The sequence below is a fragment of the Entelurus aequoreus genome, linkage group LG18, assembly GCF_033978785.1.
Source record: "Entelurus aequoreus isolate RoL-2023_Sb linkage group LG18, RoL_Eaeq_v1.1, whole genome shotgun sequence".
Lineage (NCBI taxonomy): Eukaryota > Metazoa > Chordata > Actinopteri > Syngnathiformes > Syngnathidae > Entelurus > Entelurus aequoreus.
The window spans coordinates 4,826,511-4,840,630 of NC_084748.1; the positions used below are offsets into that span (position 1 = coordinate 4,826,511).

The window sequence follows — 14,120 nt, forward strand, 5'->3', positions numbered from 1 at the left end:
TTTCTGTTTACGTCGTAGCCGGTTCAGTTTTACTTTAGTTTTGCATAGCCATTGCCTTTTCCTTTCCCTATTGTTCATTTTTAGTTTAAGCATTCCATACCTTTTTACCTACACGCTGCCTCCCGCTGTGGTCTGCATATTGGGATCACAACAAACCGTCCTCGTCTCACCCGACACATTCCGACTTTTACAAAGCAATGAACTACCTACTGACATGGAGTCTTACGTGGTTACCCTGCCGAGTTCTACACAGCACTGACACTAAGCAACGGCACATTATTTGCAGATTATAATTATTGATTAGCAGAAAATATTTTTTGGACCAATTAGGTGAAGTTGCATAATTTCCCACGGCACACCAGACAAATATCTCACGAGTGTGCCGCGGCACAGTGGTTGAAAAACACTGATCTACATCACAATAACTCATCTCCTTCATTTTATAACACTTTTATGTATTTAATAAATTGTAAGGTTTCCTCCTGCAATATTGTCAACATTTCAATAAAAACAATTCTGGGCTCTTTCATGTCGATTATAGTTGAGACATTTTTCAAGATGGCTGACATCTCTTCCTGGATGTTCCAGAAAGAATGAGAATGTGTGAGCTGCTGCCTGCTCTTCTTCACTCCTATAATCTCATATTTGTCAAGATATTTACACAAAATTTGCATTTTTCGGTGGTCTTCATGTCCGACCATCTCTGTCGCGTTATTTGATTGAATGACGGAACATGAAACTCGTGGCGCTCCTTTAATGAGCGCACGCTCCGAGTGTTGCGGACAGAGGCTTGTCGAGCGACGCCATCGCTGCGGTAGCCAAAACAAAACTACACAAGACCAGGAGGGCGCCAGAAAAGGACAAAAACTAGATTTCCCGTTTGATTGAATGACGTTACATGAAACTCGTGGCGCTCCTTTAATGAGCGCACACTCCGAGTGTTGCGGACAGAGGCTTGTCGAGCGACGCCATCGCCTCAGGAGTTAAAACAAACTACACAAGACCAGGAGGGCGCCAGAAAAGGACAAAAACTAGATTTCCCGTTTTTTTCAAAATGGAAGTGTTGACAAGTAAGCAGAGGAGATGTACTGGAGGAGAGAAAAGGGGTGTGGCCACATGAGTGCCGCGGTTGACTAGACCGAAGAAGAATTCTCACAAGAACTCAACTGTGCCCAGTCAAATATCAAAACATATTGGGGGACAATGATTGACAATGAGAGTACTTTTAATTCTTAAATTAATTAAATCAATAGAAAATTGGTGTCAGAATAATTGTATCTAAATTATTACAAAACTTTGTGTTACTTTGAGTTCAGCTCGCCCTGCGAGAGGACAAAAGCTGTCTTTGATCCTACCAAGAAGGCTTGTAAAACTCCACTGTGTAAGATGGGAAGCAACATGGAGGTGTTCTGTTTCTTTGATGTATTGTAATCCACAGAAAGATTTAGTCTTGACCCGAGATCTACAAAGCGGAGAGAAAGCATGACCTGCCCAAGCTCCAGGCACCTCTTCTTTGAACTGTTTTACAACCTTTTCTTTGAACTGTTGTTAATCAAAGGCGACGGCTGTTTACGACCCCCATCCCTTAGAAACAGCTGTTGCCATGTAATCAGGGAAAGTCCAAATAAAAGAGGAGGCGTACAATCTTTCGTCAGAGCGTGGTGACACTGCTGTACAAGGGTACAGGTGTACGCGTTTCTCCTGTTTAATTCCTTGCTTCTTGTCTTGTTTAATAGATGTCATCAGTGTTTGAACCTGACAATTGGGCTCAGAGAACTTTCCTCATTACTATCCATTTCACTAATTATTGATTGTTTTAAATATTAAAAACTGGTATTATGTATAGCATCTACGGATGTAGTTCTGTTGGAGTTGGGGAAAAAAAGGTAAAATACATTTTAAAAATGCAGAAACTGACATAGGTCAAAATGCTAAATATCTGCGCATATAACTGGTTGGTCTCCAATGCCTACCTAGGGTTTCCCTCATGTTCTTGTAGAGGTTGATGGAGTCCGTGTCCTTCATGAACTCCCTGACCACCTCCCCCTGGTCGTTCTCCACCACCAGAACCTCCTCGGGCTTGGCCATGCGGCTCACCATCAGCAGACGCACCTGAGATGAGAGAAGACAAAGTGAAGAAGATGCCAGGGAGCGCCGAGGGCGCCTGGAGGCCAAATGTCCCACCTGGGAGAGGACGGTCAGGTAGAGGTGTCGTCGAGGTGGGACGTCAGATAGCAACGGCGTGCTGGAGGTGGAGAAGGGACTCTCCCTGTAAAGTTCTGCCGACAGGTGGTTCCAGTACTCCAGGCAGATCTTGAAGATCTCCGTCTCCTCCACCTCGGACACCAGCAGCATGAAATGCAGGGCCTGTAACCACAAGCAGGAAGTAGGAACAATTATCACTTTGGAGATATACAGTACAGACCAAAAAGTTTAGAGACACCTTCTCCTCATTCAATGCATTTTCATGACTATTTACATTGTAGATAGTCACATCAAAACTATGAATGAACACATGTGGAGTTATGTACTTAACAAAAAAAGGTGAATAACTGAAAACATGTTTTGTATTCTAGTTTCTTCAAAATAGCCACTCTTTGCTCTGATTACTGCTTTGCACACTCTTGGCATTCTCTTAATGAGCTTGAAGAGGTAGTCACCTGAAATGGTTTTCACTTCACAGGTGTGCTTGAAGCTTTTTTTTTTTGTTTTAACATCAAAAGTCACTTCCTAGTTTAGCAGGAACAGAGCCAAAGGCAGCATGGACTGAAAATCCCTCCTCATCTTTGAGATGACGCCAGCGAGTGAAAGCCGGGACAACGTTGATCCCTGACTGTCCGGGCAACCTCCCTTTTTCTTTTTTTGTCTCCTCAGACAAAACTTTTCGTTTCTTTGGTTGTTTTGCAGCTTCGGCCATAATAGCAGTAATTACATGCAGTCGTTCTTCTTTTTCTTTTACTTTTCTGGCGGCACGTAGGCGTTTGCACCAACTTTCGTCTTTTTTTGCGAATGGGGAAAGGGGGAGTGACGCATGCCGCAAAGCAAGTCAGCATATTTGTAGTTTTTCGTGTGGCAGTCACTAAGTGCCAGTGAGAGCGATACAGGCCATGACAGAGGTGTCATTCTACAACCCTAGCCTAACCCTCTCCCCGGATTGTAAATAATCAAATGTATATACCTGTACTTGTTCTTATGCTTTCTGAGCTCACTATGTTCACCGCTCGCTGTACATATCCTACAAAGTGTTACAATGTCCATTTCTCAGATTATATAATTGTTGATGACTGAAGTATGCTGATAGCAACCAAACCTAACCCCCCAGCCCCAACCCCCTCCACATCCCGCCCCTCGGATTGTAAATAATGTAAATAATTCAATGTATATACTCTGATGATGAACTGGTGTGATGACTGTATTATGCTGATAGTATATATTTGTACCATGAATTGATTAACGTGGACCCCGACTTAAACAAGTTGAAAAACTTATTGGGGTGTTACCATTTAGTGGTCAATCGTACGGAATATGTACTGTACTGTACAATCTACTAATAAAAGTTTCAATCAATCAATCAAATCAATGGACTGAAAATCCCTCCTCATCTTTGAGATGACGCCAGCGAGTGAAAGCCGGGACAATGTTGATCCCTGACTGTCCGGGTAACCTCCCTTTTTCTTTTGTTGTCTCCTCAGACAAAACTTTTCGTTTCTTTGGTTGTTTTGCAGCTTCGGCCATAATAGCAGTAATTACACGCAGTCGTTGTTCTTTTTCTTTTACTTTTCCGGCGGCACGTAGGCGTTTGCACCGACTTTCGTCTTTTTTTGCGAATGGGGAAAGGGGGAGTGACGCATGCCGCAAAGCAAGTCAGCATATTTGTAGTTTTTCGTGTGGCAGTCACTAAGTGCCAGTGAGAGCGATACAGGCCATGACAGAGGTGTCATTCTACAACCCCAGCCTAACCCTCTCCCCCTCCCCGGATTGTAAATAATCAAATGTATATACCTGTACTTGTTCTTATGCTTTCTGAGCTCACTATGTTCACCGCTCGCTGTACATATCCTACAAAGTGTTACAATGTCATTTTCTCAGATTATATAATTGTTGATGACTGAAGTATGCTGATAGCAACCAAACCTAACCCCCCAGCCCCAACCCCCTTCACATCCCGCCCCCCGGGTTGTAAATAATGTAAATAATTCAATGTATATACTCTGATGATTAACTTGTGTGATGACTGCATTATGCTGATAGTATATATTTGTACCATGAATTGATTAACGTGGACCCCGACTTAAACAAGTTGAAAAACTTATTTGGGTGTTACCATTTAGTGGTCAATCGTACGGAATATGTACTGTACTGTACAATCTACTAATAAACGTTTCAATCAATCAATCAATCAATCAATGGACTGAAAATCTCTCCTCAACTTTGAGATGACGCCAGAGAGTGAAAGCCGGGACAATGTTGATCCCTGACTGTCCGGGTAACCTCCTTTTTTCTTTTTTTGTCTCCTCAGACAAAACTTTTCGTTTCTTTGGTTGTTTTGCAGCTTCGGCCATGATAGCAGTAATTACACGCAGTCGTTCTTCTTCTTCTTTTACTTTTCTGGCGGTAGGCGTTTGCACCGACTTCCGTCTTTTTTTTACGAATGGGGAAAGGGGGAGTGACACATGCCGCTAAGAAAGTCAGCACATTTGTCGTTTTTTTGTGTGGCAGACGCTAAGTGCCAGTGAGAGCGATACAGGCCATGACACATTCAGCTAGTTGTAAGTCCATGTGTCATCCCAAAAGTTATGGAAATATTTGATGAAGGTTGAAAAGATAGTTAGGGCTGCTTTAAAAGATGTGTATGCACGTGCAACACTTAAAACATTTCGAGTGTCAGTATCTGGATATAAATGATGGTTAATAAACAATGTATTAATGTAATCACCTTTAAGAAACAATTCAAAAGTATTTACAAAGCAGAAAAAAAGTGGAATCCTGATAAACATTTTGAACCTTATTAAAATGTTATTTGTCTCATTATGTGAATTATTTAACTATTTAAGACAACTATTGTATTTGTAAGTCATTGATTTAAAATGTGTTGCAAATTAAAAAATAGGATTTTAGTAGGATTAAAAAAAGCTCTGCTTCTTCCTACTCCTTTTCAATCATGGAGTAAGAAAGAGGAAGTATGTTCAACAAACCTCCATGAGGGTCTCTCGCAGGTTGGGCCTCTTCTCCACCAGCTGGCCGTGTTCTTTCAGGAAGGTGCACAGGAACAGGCTGAGGTTCTGGATGAAGTTCTGCTCGTCGTCCTTCCCGTTGGCGTAGGCCACTCTGACGTTTGTGTTCAGCGGCAACATCTGAGTGTGGGCGTCAGGATGAGTCCGGGTGGTGTGGAGTGTTGCCAAAGTGGACTCACCTGTTTGAGCTGGCACATGGTGAGAGTGAAGAGGTTGGCGAACTGCTCCTCGTACTGGTTCACGCTCACGCCGGCGATTTCCGTCAAACACTTCAGCGTCACGTTGCGGAACATGGGCACGTTGAGGAACTGCAACAACATGGTATTGTTGAACAGCGAGCAAACATCTGGGACACGCTGCTTTGTTGGCGCACCTCAACAAGTTAGCACTTTACCACGCCAACCATTGCCAGGCTGAAGTGGCGCTGTGCCATATCTTGGTATGTATCACATGGTACCAGACACTTCTCTAAACTGTCACTCTCAAGGCCCTGGGGACAAACCTGGCCTGCCACTTTGTTTTAATGCGGTCCTACATCATTTTAATGCAGCTCAACCACCTCAAGCCACATCATTTTAACGCGGTCTGCCAGGTCTTACGTAATTTTAACTCAGCCCGCCCTGAGTTATACCATTTTATTATGGCCCGCCAGTACTAACACTATTTTAACGTGGCCTGCCACATCATTCTAAAATGGCCCGCCAGGTCTTATATCAGTTTAATGTGGCCTGCCAAGTCGTTTTAATGTAACCTGCCAAGTCTTACATCATTTTAACGTGGCCCTCCACGTCATTTTAACGCAGTCTGCCAGGTCTTACGTCATTTTAACTCAGCCTGCCCGGTGTTACACCATTTTATTGTGCCCTGCCAGATCTAACACCATTTTAACGCGGTCTGCCACATCATTTTAATGCGGTCTGCCAGGTCTTACATCATTATAACTCAGCCCGCCCGGTGTTACAACATTTTAAAGTGGCCCGCCAGAGCTAACACCATTTTAACGTGGCCCACCAGGTCTTATATCAGTTTAATGTGGCCTGCCAAGTCGTTTTAATGTAACCTGCCAGGTCTTACATCATTTTAACGTGACCCGCCACGTCATTTTAACGCAATCTCCCAGGTCCTACGTCATTTTAGCTCAGCCCGCCCCGTGTTACACCATTTTATTGTGGCCCGCCAGGTCTTACACCATTTTAATGTGGCCTGCCACATCATTTTAATGCGGTCTGCCAGGTCTTACGTCATTTTAACTCAGCCCGCCCAGTGTTATACCATTTTATGGTGGCCCGCCGGGTCTTACGCCATTTTAAAGTGGCCTGCCAAATCATTTTAATACGGTCTGCCAGGTCTTACGTCATTTTAACTAAGCCCGCCCAGTGTTATACCATTTTATGGTCTTACACCATTTTAAAGAGGCCTGCCAAATCATTTTAATACGGTCTGCCAGGTCTTACATCATTTTAACTCAGCCCGCCCGGTGCTACACCATTTTATTGTGGCCCGCCAGAGCTAACACCATTTTAACGTGGCCCGCCAGGTCATCATATCAGTTTAATGTGGCCTGCCAAGTCATTTTAATGTAACCTGCCAGGTCTTACATCATTTTTATGTTGTCCGCCACATCATTTTAACGCGGTCTGCCAGGTCTTTCGTCATTTTAACTCAGCCCGCCCCGTGTTACACCATTTTATTGTGGCCCGCAAGGTCTAACACCATTTTATTGTGGCCCGCCACATCATTTTAAAATGACCCACCAGGTCTTATATCAGTTTAATGTGGCCTGCCAAGTCGTTTAAATGTAACCTGCCAGGTCTTATATCATTTTAACGTGACCCGCCACATCATTTTAACGCAATCTCCCAGGTCCTACGTAATTTTAGCTCAGCCCGCCCCGTGTTACACCATTTTATTGTGGCCCGCCAGGTCTTACACCATTTTATTTTGGCCTGCCACATCATTTTAACGCGGTCTGCCAGGTCTTACGTCATTTTAACTCAGCCCGCCCAGTGTTATACCATTTTATGGTGGCCCGCCGGGTCTTACACCATTTTAAAGTGGCCTGCCAAATCATTTTAATACGGTCTGCCAGGTCTTACATCATTTTAACTCAGCCCGCCCGGTGCTACACCATTTTATTGTGGCCCGCCAGGGCTAACACCATTTTAATGTAGCCCGCCAGGTCTTATATCAGTTTAAGTGGCCTGCCAAGTCGTTTTAATGTAACCTGCCCGGTCTTACATCATTTTTAAAAGTTGTTGAAAACGTGCTATATAAATAAAGTTGACTTGACTTATGTTGTCCGCCACATCATTTTAATGCGGTCTGCCAGGTCTTTCGTCATTTTAACTCAGCCCGCCCCGTGTTTCACCATTTTATTGTGGCCCGCCAGGTCTAACACCATTTTATTGTGGCCCGCCACATCATTTTAAAATGACCCACCAGGTCTTATATCAGTTTAAGTGGCCTGCCAAGTAATTTTAATGTAACCCGCCAGGTCTTACATCATTTTAATATGGCCCGCCACTTCATTTTAACGTGGGCCCGCCACATAACTTTAAAATAGCCCGCCAGCTCTTTTATCAGTTTAATGTGGCCTTCCAAGTCATTTTAATGTAACCCGCCAGGTCTTACATCATTTTAATGTGGCCCACCACATCCTTTACAAGGTCTGCCAGGTCTTACACCATTTTAATACGGCCCCACCACCTCGGTTCAACGCGGCCCGCCCGGTGTTACACCATGTTAGAATTTTTCAATCCTTTGCCTCAGTGTCACAACTTGTTACATGACACATGCTAACTGTAGCAAACAAATGTTAGCATGCCTTTAAAAACATTGTTTAGCCAATGAAAAAAGCCAGTTATGTCAATGATATTGTGACATTGTTCACTGGGCCTAAGTATTTATGACAACCAAGAACAGCAATGCTGACCTTGTAGACCAGCGTGCTGATGAGTTTGGTCTCAAAGATGTAGCCCAGGGGAATCCAGTTGAGGAAGCGCAGGAGAGTCTCCAGTGTGGCGTGCACCAGCGGTGCATTCTGGGAGTTTTCCTGGAGAGAAGCAGGAAGGTCAAGCGCCAGCGAGGACATCGACAGACAAAACGTGGCGAGGAGCTCTTACCATCACAAACTGGCACAGCTGGAAGATTTGTGAAAACTCGTTGCACATACTGCAAGACCGAGGAGGAGGAGAGGTGAGGGTCAAGTTAGGACAACGATGACGGCCAGCGCTTTCAGAATCAGATGCAGGAGTGACCACACTCCGGCCCGCGGGCCAATAAGCAATTTAGCTGGGGAGGTTTTTATATAATATACAAATATTTATATGACCCAATCCAAACAACCTTCCCTAGTCATGGTGCGGACAAAAAAATCACCCAGCACCAAAATTCAACAAACATATGTCCTCACAGAAGCCAATGCAGAAGGTCTTGGTCTACACATATACAAACCCCGTTTCCATATGAGTTGGGAAATTGTGTTAGATGTAAATATAAACGGAATACAATGATTTGCAAATCATTTTCAACCCATATTCAGTTGAATTTGCTACAATGACAACATATTTGATGTTCAAACTGATAAATGTTTTTTTTTGCAAATAATCATTAACTTTAGAATTTGATGCCAGCAACACGTGACAAAGAAGTTGGGAAAGGTGGCAATAAATACTGATAAAGTTGAAGAATGCTCATCAAACACTTATTTGGAACATCCCACGGGTGTGCAGGCAAATTGGGAACAGGTGGGTGCCATGATTGGGCATAAAAGTAGATTCCATGAAATGCTCAGTCATTCACAAACAAAGATGGGGCGAGGTCACCACTTTGTCAACAAATGTGTGAGCAAATTTTTGAACAGTTTAAGAAAAACCTTTCTCAACCAGCTATTGCAAGGAATTTAGGGATTTCACCATCTACGCTCCGTAATATCATCAGAGGGTTCAGAGAATCTGGAGAAATCACTGCACGTAAGCAGCTAAGCCCGTGACCTTCCATCCCTCAGGCTGTACTGCATCAACAAGCGACATCAGTGTGTAAAGGATATCACCACATGGGCTCAGGAACACTTCAGAAACCCACTGTCAGTAACTACAGTTGGTCGCTACATCTGTAAGTGCAAGTTAAAACTCTCCTATGCAAGGGAAAAACCGTTTATCAACAACACCCAGAAACGCCGTCGGCTTCGCTGGGCCTGAGCTCATCTAAGATGGACTGATACAAAGTGGAAAAGCGTTCTGTCGTCTGACGAGTCCACATTTCAAATTGTTTTTGGAAACTGTGGACGTCGTGTCCTCCGGACCAAAGAGGAAAATAACCATCCGGATTGTTATAGGCGCAAAGTGTAAAAGCCAGCATGTGTGATGGTATGGTGGTGTATTAGTGCCCAAGACATAGGTAACTTACACATCTGTGAAGGCGTCATTAATGCTGAAAGGTACATACAGCTTTTGGAGCAACATATGCTGCCATCCAAGCAACGTTACCATGGACGCCCCTGCTTATTTCAGCAAGACAATGCGGATACTAGACTGGCCTGCCTGTAGTCCAGACCTGTCTCCCATTGAAAATGTGTGGCACATTATGAAGCCTAAAATACCACAAGGGAGACCCCCGGACTGTTGAACAACTTAAGCTGTACATCAAGCAGGAATGGGAAATAATTCCATCTGAGAAGCTTCAAAAATGTGTCTCCTCAGTTCCCAAACGTTTACTGAGTGTTGTTAAAAGGAAAGGCCATGTAACACAGTGGTGAACATGCCCTTTCCCAACTACTTTGGCACGTGTTGCAGCCATGAAATTCTAAGTTAATTATTATTTGCAAAAAAAAAAAAAAAAGTTTATAAGTTTGAACATCAAATATCTTGTCTTTGTCGTGCATTCAATTGAAAATGGGTTGAATTGCAAATCATTGTATTCCGTTTATATTTACATCTAACAGAATTTCCCAACTCATGTGGAAACGGGGTTTGTATATGTCCTCACAGAAGCCAATGCAGAAGGTCTTGGTCTACACATACATGTCCTCACAGAAGCCAATGCAGAAGGTCTTGGTCTACACATATACAGTACATGTCCTCACAGAAGCCAATGCAGAAGGTCTTAGTCTACACATACATGTCCTCACAGAAGCCAATGCAGAAGGTCTTGGTCTACACATACATGTCCTCACAGAAGCCAATGCAGAAGGTCTTAGTCTACACATACATGTCCTCACAGAAGCCAATGCAGAAGGTCTTAGTCTACACATACATGTCCTCACAGAAGCCAATGCAGAAGGTCTTAGTCTACACATACATGTCCTCACAGAAGCCAATGCATGACGCCAGAGTGTTGGCGAGTTGGTCGTAATTTTTTGATGCAACTTCAAAGTTCAATTAAAGCAGGCCTGAAACTGCTGCTTTGATTCCTTTGACCATTTCTTCGGTCCGTGATACCGGCTGAGCCTTTTTTTTAAATGCTGCCTGTGGGTCGGGATGAGGGGAATCAAACAGTTATCAGAATCTTAAAGCTGCACGGGGAACGGAGCGCTATCCATTCATACATCCATTTCCTACCGCTTGTCTACCCCAGCTGCACCTGGGCGGCTGGGATAGGCTGAGTCGGGGTAATAGGGGGTAATGGTATTTTTTTTTTTGTTATAAAGAAATACAATCATGTGTGCTTACGGAGTGTATCCCTGCAGACTGTATTGATATATAACGCAGTGTTTCCCATAAAATGGCAAGATACCTGTGGTGGTGGGGGCGTGGCTATGGGCGTGGTCACCATGACATCAAGTAATTTGCATAATTGACTACAATGATATAATTTTCTCTAAAAAGGCTCAAAAAATGTATACTTACTAATTAATAATAACAGTTTTGTTTTAAACGTCCATCCATCCATCCATTTTACAATATAATTACAACACTATGTACATATTTATATACAGATTTCAACAATAAGTTATTCACTGAAATATATTTATTAATTGTGGTTCTTACAAAAAATATATCTTATAAAATATAAAAGCTAAAATGTCTCTTAAAGCTCTGCCCCTTTAATTAGTGCATACTAAATAATTGAACTTTAGCCTACTACTACAACCATATTATTTACCAGCAACATAAAGTGAAACAGAGGCAGAGGTGTCCTGCCACAGTCAGTAACAAATAAACAGAAAACAGTAGTGGTCAAATACAAATAAGGCAACAAGAGAAGTATCCTACACTTCTCTTTTGTAAAGTAAATCTGAACAGCCTATATGGGCATCTACATCAACTATATGATTTGCCTGAGAAACTGGACAGGACAAAAATAAATAATGTATTTATTTATTTATTTATTTTTAAATATTTGTGGCGGACGTAATTCTTTCGTGGCGGGCCACCACAAATAAATGAATGTGTGGGAAACACTGTAACGTATATATTGTGTTTTTTATGTTGATTTAATTTTTTTTATTTAATTTTTTTTAATTTCTTGTGCGGTACCAATCGGTCCACGGACCGGTACTGGGCCGCGGCCTGGTGGTTGGGGACCACTGTTGTACAGTGTACGTAAAAAAAGACAAAATAATCAAATACATAGAAAATTATACACATATTCATACTGTATATTAATCACTTTTAAACACGGCCCTCTGAAGGCAACCATAACTGCGATGTGGCCCTCAATGAAAAACAGTTTGACGCCTGATTTAAGCGGTTCTCTGGCCACACTCTCTCTGATTGGTCAAAAATCCCTCCCGTGACTATAGGCTGCCATGTTTGGGTCCAACTCTGAAACCGAGTTGCTCATACTCTCTATACACGGCTCTGGCTGAGCCTGAAATAAGGGCGCCCCCTGTTGGCTGCTGTCAAGTAGCGGCATCTATTATCCTTGCTGTTCAGACTCACCTGTCCTTGAGGTGCTTGGCCTTCACCTGAGTCATCTGTCCACTGGAGAAGTCAAAGACTTCCTCGCTGAGCAGCTTGAGGATGATCATGTTGTTCTGACACAAGCTCTCGCTGGTGCGACTGGCGCCCACGATGTCGCTGATGAAGGTGGGCCAGTGTTTGGGCCACTCCTGCTTCAGGATCTAGAAGAAAGGCGCTTTAGAGGAGATCACCAGCGTGTTGACGGTCAGCGTGTACCTGCACCAGGATCATGTTGAGCTTGGAGATGTACACGCCCTCTTTCTACAGAGACACACACAGACACAGTCAAGATTTGAACAACAACGCATGCGCTGCACATGTAAAATGACCTCCATGTTTGCTGGGTCCGAGGACGTCTTGATGATGAGTCCCACCACGTACTTCTTGATGCCTGGAAAACATGCAGGGTGCCTTTAAAAGCTGACACCAGCCTTTTCCATACCATGATAAAAATAAAACACCTTAACCCTTGTACTTTTTTTTTTTTATTGACTACTTTATTGAAAAGTGTCAAGTATTTAAGATCTGTGAGCAACAGAATGTTGTAGAAAATATCTACAACCTCATATCAAAACAACACTCTGCTTTTAAACGTAATCATAAATAACAGCAGTCGACAATTTTATTCAATTATGTTTTTTAGTATCATTTCAATATGGTGGTAGTGTGACACGTCCTTTGTAATGAAATGTAAATATTTTTAATTTGAAATGTAACTTCCTCTGATTTTAATCCCTGAGCAATTTTAGAGATAAAGGGTAGGTGCGACACCAGGCAGTGTGAAAATGAAAGCCGACTGAAAGGGTTTACAGAGTGTTAGACGTCAAGTACCGTACTTTTCGGAGTATAAGTCGCACCGGGCCAAAAATGCATAGTAAAGAAGGAAAAAAACATATATACACTACCGTTCAAAAGTTTGGGGTCACATTGAAATGTCCTTATTTTTGAAGGAAAAGCACTGTACTTTTCAATGAAGATAACTTTAAACTAGTCTTAACTTTAAAGAAATACACTCTATACATTGCTAATGTGGTAAATGACTATTCCAGCTGCAAATGTCTGCTTTTTGGTGCAATATCTACATAGGTGCTTAGAGGCCCATTTCCAGCAACTATCACTCCAGTGTTCTAATGGTACAATGTGTTTGCTCATTGGCTCAGAAGGCTAATTGATGATTAGAAAACCCTTGTGCAATTATGTTCACACATCTGAAAACACTTTAGCTCGTTACAGAAGCTACAAAACTGACCTTCCTTTGAGCAGATAGAGTTTCTGGAGCATCACATTTGTGGGCTCAATTAAACGCTCAAAATGGCCAGAAAAAGAGAACTTTCATCTGAAACTCGACAGTCTATTCTTGTTCTTAGAAATGAAGGCTATTCCACAAAATTGTTTGGGTGACCCCAAACTTTTGAACGGTAGTGTAAGTCGCACCGGAGTATAAGTCGCATTTTTTGGGGAAATGTATTTGATAAAACCCAACACCAAGAAAGGCAATGTAAAATAAATAAAGAATAGTGAACAACAGGCTGAATAAGTGTACGTTATATGAGGCATAAATAACCAACTGAGAACGTGCCTGGTATGTTAACGTAACATATTATGGTAAGAGTCATTCAAATAACTATAACATATAGAACATGCTATACGTTTACCAAACAATCTGTCACTCCTAATCGCTAAATCCCATGAAATCTTATACGTCTAGTCTCTTACGTGAATGAGCTAAATAATATTATTTGATATTTGACGGCAATGTGTTAATAATTTCACACATAAGTCGCTCCTGAGTATAAGTCCCACCCCCGGCCAAACTATGAAAAAAACTGCGACTTATAGTCCAAAAAATACGGTATTCGTTTGGCTGCTGTGCAACAATTTCTTAGAGAATTTGAGAGCTAAAGGGGAGGTGCGACACCAGCCAGTAGTACAGGTGGAGGTAAATAGAGGTAACTTCCTCTGATTATAATCCTTCATCTATCAA

At 42.4% G+C, this 14,120-nt stretch overlaps 1 protein-coding gene across 2 annotated transcripts in view; it reads right to left on the reverse strand.

The window, feature by feature from the left end:
• xpo1a (exportin 1 (CRM1 homolog, yeast) a) overlaps nt 1-14,120 on the reverse strand; it is a 40,025-nt gene that overhangs the window by 16,755 nt on the left and 9,150 nt on the right. For both annotated transcript variants that reach the window (XM_062026327.1, XM_062026325.1), the window contains 9 exons: nt 12,466-12,527; nt 12,353-12,397; nt 12,116-12,297; nt 8,357-8,405; nt 8,167-8,286; nt 5,414-5,542; nt 5,196-5,354; nt 2,185-2,367; nt 1,974-2,112 (listed from right to left, as the gene is read on the reverse strand). In XM_062026327.1, coding sequence (XP_061882311.1) covers nt 1,974-2,112; nt 2,185-2,367; nt 5,196-5,354; nt 5,414-5,542; nt 8,167-8,286; nt 8,357-8,405; nt 12,116-12,297; nt 12,353-12,397; nt 12,466-12,527 — 1,068 coding nt within the window. The remainder of the gene's footprint in view (nt 1-1,973; nt 2,113-2,184; nt 2,368-5,195; nt 5,355-5,413; nt 5,543-8,166; nt 8,287-8,356; nt 8,406-12,115; nt 12,298-12,352; nt 12,398-12,465; nt 12,528-14,120) is intronic.